The 12,336-nt window shown below is 47.1% G+C and overlaps 4 protein-coding genes across 4 annotated transcripts; 1 reads left to right on the top strand and 3 right to left on the bottom strand.

The window, feature by feature from the left end:
• Positions 1-4,706: 4,706 nt before the first annotated feature.
• Positions 4,707-6,014, bottom strand: SETTUDRAFT_30827 (carbohydrate-binding module family 50 protein; the record flags this gene model as incomplete). Its single annotated transcript, XM_008026800.1, has 4 exons — positions 4,707-4,991; positions 5,057-5,362; positions 5,423-5,728; positions 5,754-6,014. The coding sequence occupies 4 exons, from the start codon at positions 6,012-6,014 to the stop codon at positions 4,707-4,709; spliced, it is 1,158 nt and encodes a 385-aa protein (XP_008024991.1).
• Positions 6,015-7,062: 1,048 nt separating this feature from the next.
• Positions 7,063-7,821, bottom strand: SETTUDRAFT_89043 (uncharacterized protein; the record flags this gene model as incomplete). Its single annotated transcript, XM_008026981.1, has 1 exon — positions 7,063-7,821. A coding segment is annotated over one exon (759 nt), but the record flags the coding sequence as incomplete, so codon positions are not given.
• A 1,016-nt stretch (positions 7,822-8,837) lies between these two features.
• On the top strand, positions 8,838-9,442 carry SETTUDRAFT_30825 (uncharacterized protein; the record flags this gene model as incomplete). The annotated part of the gene is made up of 2 exons (XM_008026799.1): positions 8,838-9,019; positions 9,082-9,442. The coding sequence occupies 2 exons, from the start codon at positions 8,838-8,840 to the stop codon at positions 9,440-9,442; spliced, it is 543 nt and encodes a 180-aa protein (XP_008024990.1).
• Positions 9,443-9,780: 338 nt separating this feature from the next.
• On the bottom strand, positions 9,781-10,287 carry SETTUDRAFT_30824 (uncharacterized protein; the record flags this gene model as incomplete). The annotated part of the gene is made up of 2 exons (XM_008026798.1): positions 9,781-10,200; positions 10,234-10,287. The coding sequence occupies 2 exons, from the start codon at positions 10,285-10,287 to the stop codon at positions 9,781-9,783; spliced, it is 474 nt and encodes a 157-aa protein (XP_008024989.1).
• Positions 10,288-12,336: the final 2,049 nt, after the last annotated feature.

The following is a 12,336-nucleotide window of genomic DNA, read 5'->3' as shown; positions in this document are numbered from 1 at the left end:
AAGCCTCTGCACACGTAAGAAAGGAAATGAAGAGGCTTTTTTACTACAGGCTAGACCTGGCAGTAGCGCTACGGCGAAAATCTAGCTTTAGCAAAGCAAGTAGACCGTGTCTATAGGAGTAATGCATACATGAGGCTTACCACTACTGGGAAAATACACCTTAACCGTAAGGCTTTATAATTAATTGTTCATAGTAATGCCTACCTATTGTATCCAATATGTAAGGCATAAAACATTACTACTATCTTCTATCGTGTACTATACTATATTGTGAAGTCACTACGTTACAACATCTGGTTCGCTTGTGAAACGTATGATAGAGTAGGAAGCTGTATAATCACAGAAAGTAAGCTACTGTGTAAAGTCACAATTTCATGTTTGTTTTACTGTAACTGTAAGCAAGAACAAGCGCTTCACTCAAAGCTAACCTGAGGAAATCTTGTTTAGCTAATCCATTACCTGATTAGAAGATAGCAATCATTGCAGCTTTAGTTCTATTGAAACTACTTCTCGAGGGTTATGATGTACGAAGAAAGACTGCTTAGCTGCCTCCAAGAAGCCCTGCTGCCATTCTTTCCGGATTTCAAGATACCGGAGATTTTCATGTTCAATCTAGGTAGTCGGCAGGCTCACAAGGTCACACGATAAACATCAACGTGTGTCTCACATGAGCATAGAGTGGCAGAGCTAGGCCTCGTAAAGAAGCCAATAGCACTCGAGGAGAGAGTCAAAGGGGGCTCTCGGCGAATTGTAATGAGTTGTGAAATAGTATTGCAAAGCTAGAAGACAGGATCCTCTTCCTTGATAATCTTTTGGACTATCTATTTAATACGAAGCCTGATCATGTGTACCACAAATCATACTTGTCCTCTTGAAGTTGCCAAGTATCGACGTAAAATCGACCAATGCTTGCCGTGTATTTGCCGCCAAAGAAGGGTTTGAACCTCGCTATAAGTCTGAGAATTAGCCACTGCGCTTTACAGTGTAGTAGCGAAATATTGGAGTCCGATGAATTACAGGACTTTTCCAATAGCTACCCATATAACCGCACACAGCAGCTAATGTACCCTGAATAACTGTGCCCCGAGTATGTATCAGTATTATGCACCCTATCTCTGTGTATTATGCTGAATGGCGCCATACCGTCACGACCACATCATCTGCAAGGGTAAAAGAAGCGAGAAAAGCTAGAGCAGTAAGAAATATGAGCCTCATTTTTGGTTTCCTTGGCTTACTGAGTTGCTTTGGCTTGAGGTTTCTTGATGGATGTCGCGATAAGTTAATGTACATAACTAATCGCAGCTTTAGGGTTTGAGGAGTAAACAATAGGGTATGCATTAAGACAATTTGATGATAACGCAAACAATGTCACCTGAAAGCCGCGTATAGTTTTAAGTACCTAACTGTTTAATGATAACTGGCTAGCCTAATCGATATCTTCCAGATTCTGAATAGTTAATAGCTCTGTGACCTGAGTAAGCAGTAATCTTGAAGCGCAATACCGCCGTATTACAGCCTGATCTAAATCAGAGATCGGCAGCAGTAAGAGAAGGTGATTGTAAATGTACTATAGTCAAAGCTGCAAAGCATGCGGTGAGCGAGAATAAGGACACGTACTGGAAAAATAGCCTTGGTAACGTTTACTCATTACTTCGCAATTAAATAATATGTATTCAAACGTTTACTAGATAATCCGAGCCGAGCTATACTAGCTATGTTCTTCACAGTCGCAGTCATTATATTGAGAAGAAATAAAACGAAAGTGGAAGCGAGGGATGCTTCAGAGCAGATATGCCAGCATCATGTTCCTCAACAGGAGCCTTGTTGATGCTGATTGAGATAAATAGCGCTCCATCGCAGAGGGTGATGACGGTAGTATTTGGGTATTTCCTGACACGTGGCCAATCTTGTCATAGAAAATTGAGCAGATACTAAGATAGAGATATAGCATTCCCCTGCCCTTACGCAAGAAACCCTACGGACTCTTTCTATCCCAATGGTGAGTCGCACCAGCGTTTGTGCAAGGGTCTCGGAATTTGGTGTAGCCTCACGTCAAAAACACCACTCAAACCGCGGGATAGAAGAATTAAATCTAGTAAAGCTCAGGATAATTTAAGGTAGCAGTATTGCAGACCGTTCGACATAGCTGAAGCGCTCCGCGGCAGGAATGATGGTGCATTCCTTAAGGTGAAATTAGCTATTTTCTCTGCAGAGCAGCCCACCCGCTAGCACCTTTAACCTCATTTCGTCTCTTGAGAGATGGAGACGAAGGTCTCGACCAGAACTGTGCTGATTCTGTGACGGGGCGTACTAGTCGGTAGAATACTAATCGTCGCAGTCTAAAGTTAGGATAACTGTTACGTATACCCAGTCAGTTAGGGTTAGAGTTGAGAATAAGACCTTGGCGGCGAGTCTTCGCCCTTATCTATTCTATTCATAAAATACTTTATAGTGTAGTATTACGCACGTAACTACATTTAGACAAAACAAGTAACGTCAAAGTATAGCGAGTGGCCGAGAATAGCGAGTGACCGAAAATGCCAAGCCCCCATCAACCTCACCACCGTTGCGCAACCATTACAGCGCAACAACAACAGTAAATTAAAATTAGAAAAGGCTAATCTATTTAGAATCAACCTCTTTATCTTGCTTGCAGGTGCGCGAGTTGTGTCCAGTCTCACCGCAGCGTCTACAGCGCCTTTGCGACAGTTCGCCTACTTCAGCGCTCTCTCCCTTCTTTGCCTTCTTCCCACTACCACGCGCCCTAGACTCCTTTAGAGTTGCCAGTTTCTCTCCTTCTTTAATCGTTAGGGTCTCTCCTTTCTGTAGCCGCTTTCTTTTGTGTGATCTCCTTCGCGTGGCGGCTTCATTCGCTGCTTCAAGCTTAGAGACCCGTTTCTTGACTAACACCAACTCATGCGCAATAGTAGTCGCACCTTTAACTAGGTTTTCAACAGCACCTAGCATACTTGTTGGTGAACTATCTAGGTGTATTTGAATCCTCTGCTTCACTAGCGTCGATTGCAGCCCTATTTCTAGGGTGTTGCTTGGGGTTTGCGATTGCTAGTGTAGATTTTTAGCAGCAGGTGGTGAAGGGGTGCGCAGCTTAACATCTAGCTTTGATGTCACCACCTCTAGGTCGTGTGGAACCAATCTGGCGCCTCGAAACCCTCCTAGGATATTATCCTTTGTAACTGTCTGAAAATAGGCTTGCTAGAAGGCTGGCAAGAACTCTATCTTGGTCATATGGTTGATCCTATTGCGCATCAGCTCCTTGGCTTGGCGCCTATATGCCCTCTTTAAAGGCGAAAAACACCCCACATCAAGAGGCTGCAGTAGATGGGAAGAGTGCGGAGGCATACATAGAGTAACAATCTTTGCTTCTGTGCAGTATTGCTGGAAGTTGACTAAGTTGTGGCTCTCATGACCGTCTAGAATGAGTAGGCGATAGGCTCCAACAGTACGCTCTTTTGTATGCCTGTTATAGTGCTCTAGCCACTTCATACCGAGCTCGTTTGTTGTCCAGCCATTCTCAGAGACTGCGAGAACCCAATCCCTAGGCAGGCTGTCTTCCTTGTACCAGGCAGAGAGGTGGTGCTTGCCCTGAAAGACGATGAAGGGTGGGATCGCCCAGCCAGCTGCGCTGACACAAACTACGCTGGTAACCCACTCTTTATTGCCCTGCTGCAGAGATTTTGGCTTTAATCGACGATTAGAGGCTGTGACTACTGCTGACGAGTTGTGCATGCCTATTATAAAGCCCGTCTCGTCAAAATTATACATGTCGTCGTCCTGGATCCCATACTTGGCTTTAGTATTCTGTACAAGGCGGAACTAGCCCTACACAAGCTTAGGATCTTCACAAAGGGCTCTCTTGTAGTCGTACTTTCGATTAAACTTTATCTTAAGCTCTAGGCGACGCTTTATGAATGCTTTAGGCCAGTTAGGGCCAATAGGGTCGCGGTGGCGGGCAGCCAGCAAAGAATTAGCTAGATCTTTGACAGTAGAAAGGCGCAGCGGAAATCCTCTTGCATCAAGATCAAGAATATTCTTGACAATTACCTCCTCTTCTGTTATAAGTAGTTTTATTAAGTTGGGCGAACAATCTTGTCGAGAAGGCTTTCCTGCGAGTCTTCGTCTTAGGGTACGTTCAGGCACGTTGTAGAGAGCTGCAGCGCGTGGAATGTTAATTGTCGCGTCGCATTTAATAGCCTGAATTGCAAGCTGTACTTGAGACTCTTTTAAAGACTTTTTTGAATAAATTTGTTGAGACATCGCGAGTAGTAGTGAAAGTTGATGGGGGCTTGGCATTTTCGGTCACTCGCTATTCTCGGCCACTCGCTATACTTTGACGTTACAATAAATATAATATACAGAAGAAAACAACTCTCTTACACTTTGAAAGCTATGTATATAGCAGCTGAGGGTCTATCTTCAGCTAAAATCATGTTTCACAGCAGAAAATTCACTCTTTCTTTTTCACTATTACGTTTGTATACACAGCTCAAAGTGTAGATCTTTTGATCCTCAGTAAAAAAATGAATCATCAGTAGATTAAAACTACTGATGATTGATACATCTATCGCGGTCAAGTAGCTTATATCGCTATATGACTCTCTAAGAAAGTGGACGCCAGTTACTATATAAGAGAAAATATAGTTAAACATTATGTACTCTTCTTATACTACAACAACGGTTATATACGCCTACAATATAGCTATGCACGCATACGTGTTAGCCCACAAGCCAGCACATGCGCTACCGACCGCAGGATTCCACTTAGTAAAGTTTGCTGTGGTGATTTTGTACTTCGCAGAGACCGTCGCACAAGTCTCACCACTTGCAACGAAGTGGAAGGTCTTGCAGCTTGTGGTCATACCAGTCTGGTACGGTGTAGGCGTGGCAACGCCGTTACCAGGTTTGGTCGTGGTGGCTGGAGCCTTGGTGGTAGTAGTCGTGGGTGTGTGTCCGACGGTAGAAATGCATACATACTATAACAAAAAATTAGCGAACTGCTCACGCTGAGTTCTACTATGTGGAGTAAGAAGTAACTTACAGTATCGAGCCACAAACTACCACAGTTTGAGCCGACAGCCGGATTCCAGGAGATGAGCTGAGCCGAAGTGATGCCTTTGCTAGAGGAGATCTTATCGCAGGTGTCACCTGATTTTACCATGTAAAAGCTGTCGCAGTTACGGACCATGCCATCCTGAATCGGAGACGGAGTTGCGATACCATTGCCAGTTGTGGTCGTCGTGGGAGCTGCAGAAGTAGGTGTGTGGCCGATGATGCTAATGCATGCGTATGCATTGGCCCAGAGCCCGGTACAGTCGGAGCCAGCACTTGGGTTCCAGGAGAGGAACTAAGCAGTGGAGATACCGTTGGATTTGGCGATTATCTCACAGCTATCGCCGCTGTTCACATAGTAGAAAGAATCACAGTTGGCAACGATACTAGGTTGCAGCGGAGAGGGAGTATCAACTCCATTGGAGGGTTTCGTTGTCGTAGGCGGGACAGTAGTCGATGTAGACGGCTTGACGGTGATAGAGGGAGTTGTAATTACGGGCTTTGACGAAGAAGACAACGTAGGCTTGACCGAGGTAGAGGTAGCAATAGATGTCGAAAAAGAAGTTGACGAGGAAGTACTCGAAGCAGGCTCATTCATAGTCTCTACGCAATAAGAGTTTCCGACGACGAGACCACCACAGTCAGTAGTGATGGAAGGGTTCTAGTTTCGTGTCAGCGATGTTGACATTAATGAAAACGGGAGGAAGATGTATTATCCAGCGACAGAAGTCCTCGAGAGTGATGAAGTTTTGCTCGAGAAGAGGAGAGCAGTCCCTCTCCGAGGTCAACTCAACCCACCAAGAACAGTACTTGGTTGTGTTTGGATCAAATAAAAGTGAAGGAGACGATCCATCGCGCTCAACAAGGTGAGGTGCTCCGAGAACAAGCGCAGCATTGAGAACGCTGGTACCAAGAAGCAGTCTATCCAAAGAAAATAATGAAAACATGATTTAATACGAATGATCAAAAACGTCGAAGCAAAAGAGTGAGCTGTGTTCTTGCCGTCCACAGGATCCAGAGGTAACCTTGGAATGCTCTATATACACTACAAGATGATGAATCTATCTCGTTTCGTATTGTGACCACCTGATTGAAAAAAATTGTTCGTTCACTTCGATACTAGCGCAATCCCCCAGAGAAGATTCCTGCTTACTTGCAGAACGCCTCATGGAGGAGGTTCCTTCATCCTTCGTAGGGCCGGCGAGGCACACCACAAAGCCAGACGAGGTTACTAGTGCTTCCTTCCTTCGAATTGGGATAGCCTCGCGGCGATGTAACCCAGAGGTCGGTAGCATACAGCCTAGGCCTGATTCAATGGACCCCAGTCATACGTCAAACGTTTTCTGGTACTTGAAAATCTATTATAATGGATATGGCTCGGCTTGGCGGACCAGAATCGCGGGAGCAGCGATACCCAGGTTCCGTAGACGTGATTTCCTAGTTCAGAAGTCATTTCCGATGCAAATCATTCACAGTTCCTAGATGTCTAGAGATCTGCCGGTAATGTTGAAAAACGTGCTCAGGGCCCATTTAGGCAGGTGGCCGTGCAGATCAGAATGTGCAATTTAGATCTTGGACGGATAGTTCTTACGGTCGTCTTGGCATGATATGGGAAGCGTACAGCTCGAAGTGGTTCACCGGCTCTAGTAAAGAAGTAATCTAGGGAAAGACCGCAGGACAGAAATCTTAGAGGCGGAGCAGTTTTTTTCTCACGTGCTACAGCAGAAGTTGCGCAGTAAGTGCAGTGTGGTGAGCTGTCCATCAGTCTCTGGGCCTGAATCATTGAAGCAAAATCCCTCATGATCGAACATAGTGCAAGGCCTGATCTCCCAACGGCTGGTCACTGCCAGAAATAGTGGTATCCTCACTTCGACGCGACAGAACATCAAGATTGGCTTTACACTTGTGACGACGTCAAAATTCACTTTTTAAATGTTGGGTTATATCATCGAAATAGATTACGAAGACAGTGAATGCATAGAAGTTGATCGAAGATTACATAGCCCACGGTCCCTCCCAACCTACGTTCCTAATCGCCGCACCGAGCTTGTTCGCACCAGCGGTAGATGCAGTAGAAGCAGAAGAGGTAGTAGTAAAAGCAGAAGTGGCAGAAGCAGAAGTAGTTGCTAGATTTTGCAAAGCCTTGAAGACATTGAGATATCCATTTCCGCCACAAAATGAGTTCTTGTCGCCAGTGCATGTCGAGTTGCAGTAGGTTTGGTTGCTGGCCCAGCTTCCGCCAACGTAGCTACCGCACCAACATTGGTTGCCCTTCTGGACACCTGCGAATCCAAATGCACGGCGGGAGCAACTGTTCTTGCACTTGGGAATAGTGAGAGACGAGTCGCCGTTCGGGTTCATGTTTTGCTCCAGGATTGGCATGGTCGAGTCTTCCACGTAGCAGCCAAGTGCCGTCCAGGCAGTTGGAGACGGAGCAAGCGTGGCGACGCCGGTCGTACTGGAAGAGACCTTGGAGGATGAGGTTGTCGTTGGTCTCGTGGCGTTTAGCTTTGTTTCGGTGACGATGCAGTACGACGTCCACTCGTACCATGGCTCGCAGTTGGTGCTGAGGGAAGGGTTCCAAGCCGTAAACTCTGCTGGGGTTATGCCAAAGTACTTGCGCACATAGTCGCAGGTATCACTTTCGTCGTTGTTGTACCACTCGATGCAATCCTTCACTGTGTCGGGATCATACTGGTACAGTGGCGAGCCAGTGCAGATGGCTCGGTGAGCTAACAAGAATACTGACAAGAAGAATGAAGACTTCGTGTTGAAGATGGGGTAGAATTGAAAGCGACTGTGGTATGGAGATGGAGATAATTGCCGCGAAAGAAACACGGAATTGTGAACTTGAAGCAAGCACCATTTGTGGTGCACGTGACACAGATAATGGGCTGTGACCAGGCTCTTGGGAGCCGCCTCGGGTGCTCTAGGAACAAGCTTATCGTATTAGCGCAGACTAAAATTTCAAACAAGCGTTGTAAAATTCGACCCATGCATCCACACATGGCCGTCCCTGCATATAGTGAAATCTATAATAAGGAATGTTCGAGCCCCGGAGGTCCTCTAGACGGCACAGGAGATTGTGGGCACACTGCAGCGAAGGAGGCTCATTGAGCCAGACATCCTCGACTTAGCGAACGATACTATAGATCAGTTCACGTGCCGGTCAAGATTAATCCGATAAGCTTCTCCGGGTGATTGTCTTGGCAGTATCTGACTAGCATCCGGCATTCCATATGTTCCTTATTCACGGTGTTCGCCTTACGTTACGGCCATTATGAGGTCCGGGTAAGAGGGAAATTGCTCTCTAGCTTGCACGGGAAGCCTTACCTTGGCCAGAGATAACGGTTTTGCTGCTCTCATATCGGTTCTCAAAGGGCCCTGGAATCTCGCCGAAGGTTGGGGGCGGAAGATCGCAGCCCGAACGGGAAGGCCAAAGAGGCCGTGTCCTTAAGGCGGCCCGGTTGACGGTTAGAGCCGCCACCGCTACTGCAACCATGGACCCTGAACTGGCGATCATGTGACCTCTTCCACTGCCAGTTCTTGGTTCAACTCACATGGAAAAACTAGTAAGTACTTCGCAAACGACGAACTCTGCTTGTTCATGAACTTGCCCCACGCCACCACCAAACCCACTACTCCACTGCGCTGGCCGGAGATTGACCCGTATCGTACTAGTCTCATCTCCAGCGGTTTTTCGCTGCGGCATGACAGCTTTTCACCCATTTCCGCGTCTACCGTACGAGATCCGTATGCAAATATGAGAAATGACAGTGGAGCCTCGCACAGTGAATGCTGAGCTTACGCACCAAACTCCTACTGACCGAGAGTACTACCTCATCTCATCGACACTTGTGCCCGCCGTCCTACAAGCCTGCAGGGAAGCACAGAACCATGGCCTATACCAAAAAGCTTTTTCTGAACTAGCTGTGCACGGGCATGGAGCGCAGTAAGCAGCTATCCATTACCTGTGAAATTTATGCAATGCTAAGTCGTGGTGCAAACGCGTAGGTATGTCTGGGTTGATTTTGCTACCGACACCATCGACATTGGAGAGTCGATGTTTGACAGTTTCAAGCCGGTCGCCTCCTCCATTCAACACCTAAGGTTCGCACGCGAGATGCAGGCAGAATGGTTTTATCATACCGAGGTTGAAGATGTCAAGTACTTTGTCAACGCAAAGGAAATTTGGGTCGTGCCCTTGGATGGTCTCTTCTCATGTGTTGGAGCCACAGAGGAACATTACTGGCCATGTGGGGATGAAAGCGTATTCTTCATTGATCCTGACAATCGCGAACGAGTATTCAGAGGACCCGACGGAGAAGATGAGATTGATACGATGTATGGACCGAAGGAAGGGATGAGCAGATGATCTTGCTTGCTTCGTCGTCTTGAGAGAAGAACGATAATTATGCCAAAATTTGAAACAAATGCTCCTTACGGTCGAATGCACCAACTGAACTTTGCCATGGATAGCTTCAGTTCAGCGTCACATTCTGTGGATACATGCCTTCATCCTACCAGGGAACAAAGGTTTCTAATGCCTGGAAAAAAACATGAAGAAGGGACAAGATTGCATTTTCATGTCTTGAGAAATTGGTAATCGTACAAGCACACGAATACACAGCTGCAACAAAATGTGAGTAGAGGAAAGAAGGCCGTCCCAGATCTGAGCCGACAACCACCCCGTACTTACGTACACACCGCATCTCAAGTCCTCCTTCCACATTTCTTTGCTCGATCCTCCATGTACTTGCATGATCTAAAGACTTGCAAATGTTGTCTTGCGCTCGCGGCCTCCTTGCCGGCGGCATGATAGAAGTTGTTTGCGAATGCTCTGATACGGGCGGTGACGTCATTATCTCCTTTGGCCCTGGCATTGTTTGCTGTCTTCGCCCAATCTACTGCCTCCATTTTCTCGCTAGTCGCCTTGCTTGTACCGAAATCTTTCACTACGATGTTGTTCACGTTCGATGCCTTGGCAGCATCGACAAGATGATTGCCGTGATCGCCAGCCCGCACTTTGTTGATCTCATCGCGTGTGCCATCGAAGTCGTCAAAAAGATGTCTGCTTGTATCACCCGTCTGTTGGCGGAAGACGAAATCGACCTTGAAACGCTCAGTAGGTAGCTATTTGACAGCAGATACATAGAATGTACTTACACGATTCCCGAGCTTCTTCAAATAGTCGTTGTACTTGTGCACATTACCTGACATGGCTTTGCTTTGTTACAACCAGCGAGATGAACACCAAGAGTGTGCAATTGATCTCAGACGTGGATATATAGAGGTCATGATTATGTACTTACTATGCAGGAAAGTTAGGCATCTTTCGGCCAATGTATCGCTTGTAGCAATTGACCGCCGATTGTTCCATGGCGATTTTTCCATTGCTCTGATAAACACCAGTGCCGGTCCAAGATGACTTCTCCTTCTTCGGTTTCATGAAGTCCTGGAGCTCGTCAAAAGTGCAGCGATTATTGGGACGAGAGCCAGTGTGCTATGGCCCAATGCCAACAGCCAAAACGTAGTAGAACAGGTATGCGGACAAAGTAGTGTACAAGCTTGATTGGTGGTGGGGGCAGCTTCGCAGCAGTCTAAGTACAGGCAGAGAGCCAAGGCACTAGTCCCCATGAGGTAAGCGCTGTGCCATAACACAGTGCATGTCTCGTATTGATCTACAACTCCCTTAGTGAAGCAATATTCTAGAAACTTGTGGAATACTCACTTTTCCGACAGGTTTTTGCCCCCTCGTCCCAGTCAGCACATCGTTTTCCAAGTATACGATCTGCCTCTGGAAGAAGCTCCTCGATGTCATAGGCTTGGAATAAATGCACGCGTTCGAGACATCCTTGATATCCTCCAGCTGAGACATTCTGTAAGAGAAGAAAGAGAGCGGCGGCGAGTTGAAACCTCATGCTGACTTTGACAAAGTATGACAGCAGATGAATGAGCGAGGGTGCACAATGCGACAATGAAAACATCTCGGAGTTGCCAGAAGAAATCAGGACGAGACAGTGTGAAAACAACGGAAGTGTCTCGATGGAGGTTCAACGATCTGCACCCATCTTTCCCTTGGAGCGATGATAGGTAACACCGTCCCAGGCAAGGGTCCTTACCTTCGACGGGGATCAGTTGGGCACACGGAGGTACGACCAAATCCGGCTTACAATCTGCTCTGCCCTCTACGGATTTAGAATCACGAGAAATGGCTTGGATTGACAGGTCTTGGCGCAAGAGCTTCGGCCAGACGGCAAATGAGCAGTTAGGCGTCTCGTTGACTGATAGTGATATTCCAGACATACTTATTGCAACCCTGGTACCACTAGTCACATGCTTGGCGTCTACTTACCGCTAGTGTATTGGGAGCGCTACCGGGCGTAGTCCATGCTAGCTTACTTGGACGGAGTACTCGGTGAGATTTCATATATGGGCAATTTGCGAAGATGCAGAAGTTGGGGGCGGAAAGGCAGGCACGGGCCAGACGGCGAGGCTACAGTGCGTTACTTAACTAGCCCCACCACAAAGTGCGCGCGACCACAAAGTGCGCGCGCGGCCTCACCAAAACTACCTTAAAAACGAGGCTATAGAGCCACACCAAATAGATATTATCACGATATATTTTGGTGGTGAGATCAATAGGCTTTAATATATATATACAGCTATAGAAATCGAGACGGAGTTCTAATCGCGCGGCCGCGACGCGAGGTTGGAGGTGGTGAGCTTGCAGCACCTCCCTGAGGCTCCTCACCACCTTGAGGCCTCGCGATAGGCTTCTTTTTTTGAGTAGCCTTTGCAGGAGCCATGAAGCTCCTTCTCCTACCCCTTTGAGAAGTTTTAATAGCTTTTTGAAGTTGTTTTGCAGCCTTGCGAGCCGCGATCCTTGAGGCCTTTTCAATAGCCTTCTCCTCCCTCTCCTTCTGCCTCATTAGACTTACTGCAAGCCTCGCCTGACGCCTCTGCTCCTTCTCCCTCGCCCTAACCTGCCTTGTCTCCTCACGCTGTCTTCTCGTATCAGCCTTTTGGAGTTGCAGTTGCTCCTCCTCCTCCTCCTGGAGTTGTAGGCGATCGCGCGCCTCCTTCACCTTCCTTGGAGACCAGAATACAGCTCCACCATGATACTCCTCAGCCTCCTGTAGGGGTAGAGGCTTACCTCGTTTCCTACGTGTTCTCTCATTAACTAGAGCCTCTCTCAGCTTCCTTTACTTCATCCTTGAGGAGACTGTTTTAAACCGAACTCAAGTGAAGGACCTGGCTAAGCTTTTT

This window comes from Exserohilum turcica (assembly GCF_000359705.1).
Source record: "Exserohilum turcica Et28A unplaced genomic scaffold SETTUscaffold_2, whole genome shotgun sequence".
NCBI lineage: Eukaryota > Fungi > Ascomycota > Dothideomycetes > Pleosporales > Pleosporaceae > Exserohilum > Exserohilum turcicum.
The sequence above is the reverse complement of the archived record's forward strand: the minus strand, read 5'-3'. Positions and strand labels throughout refer to the sequence as shown.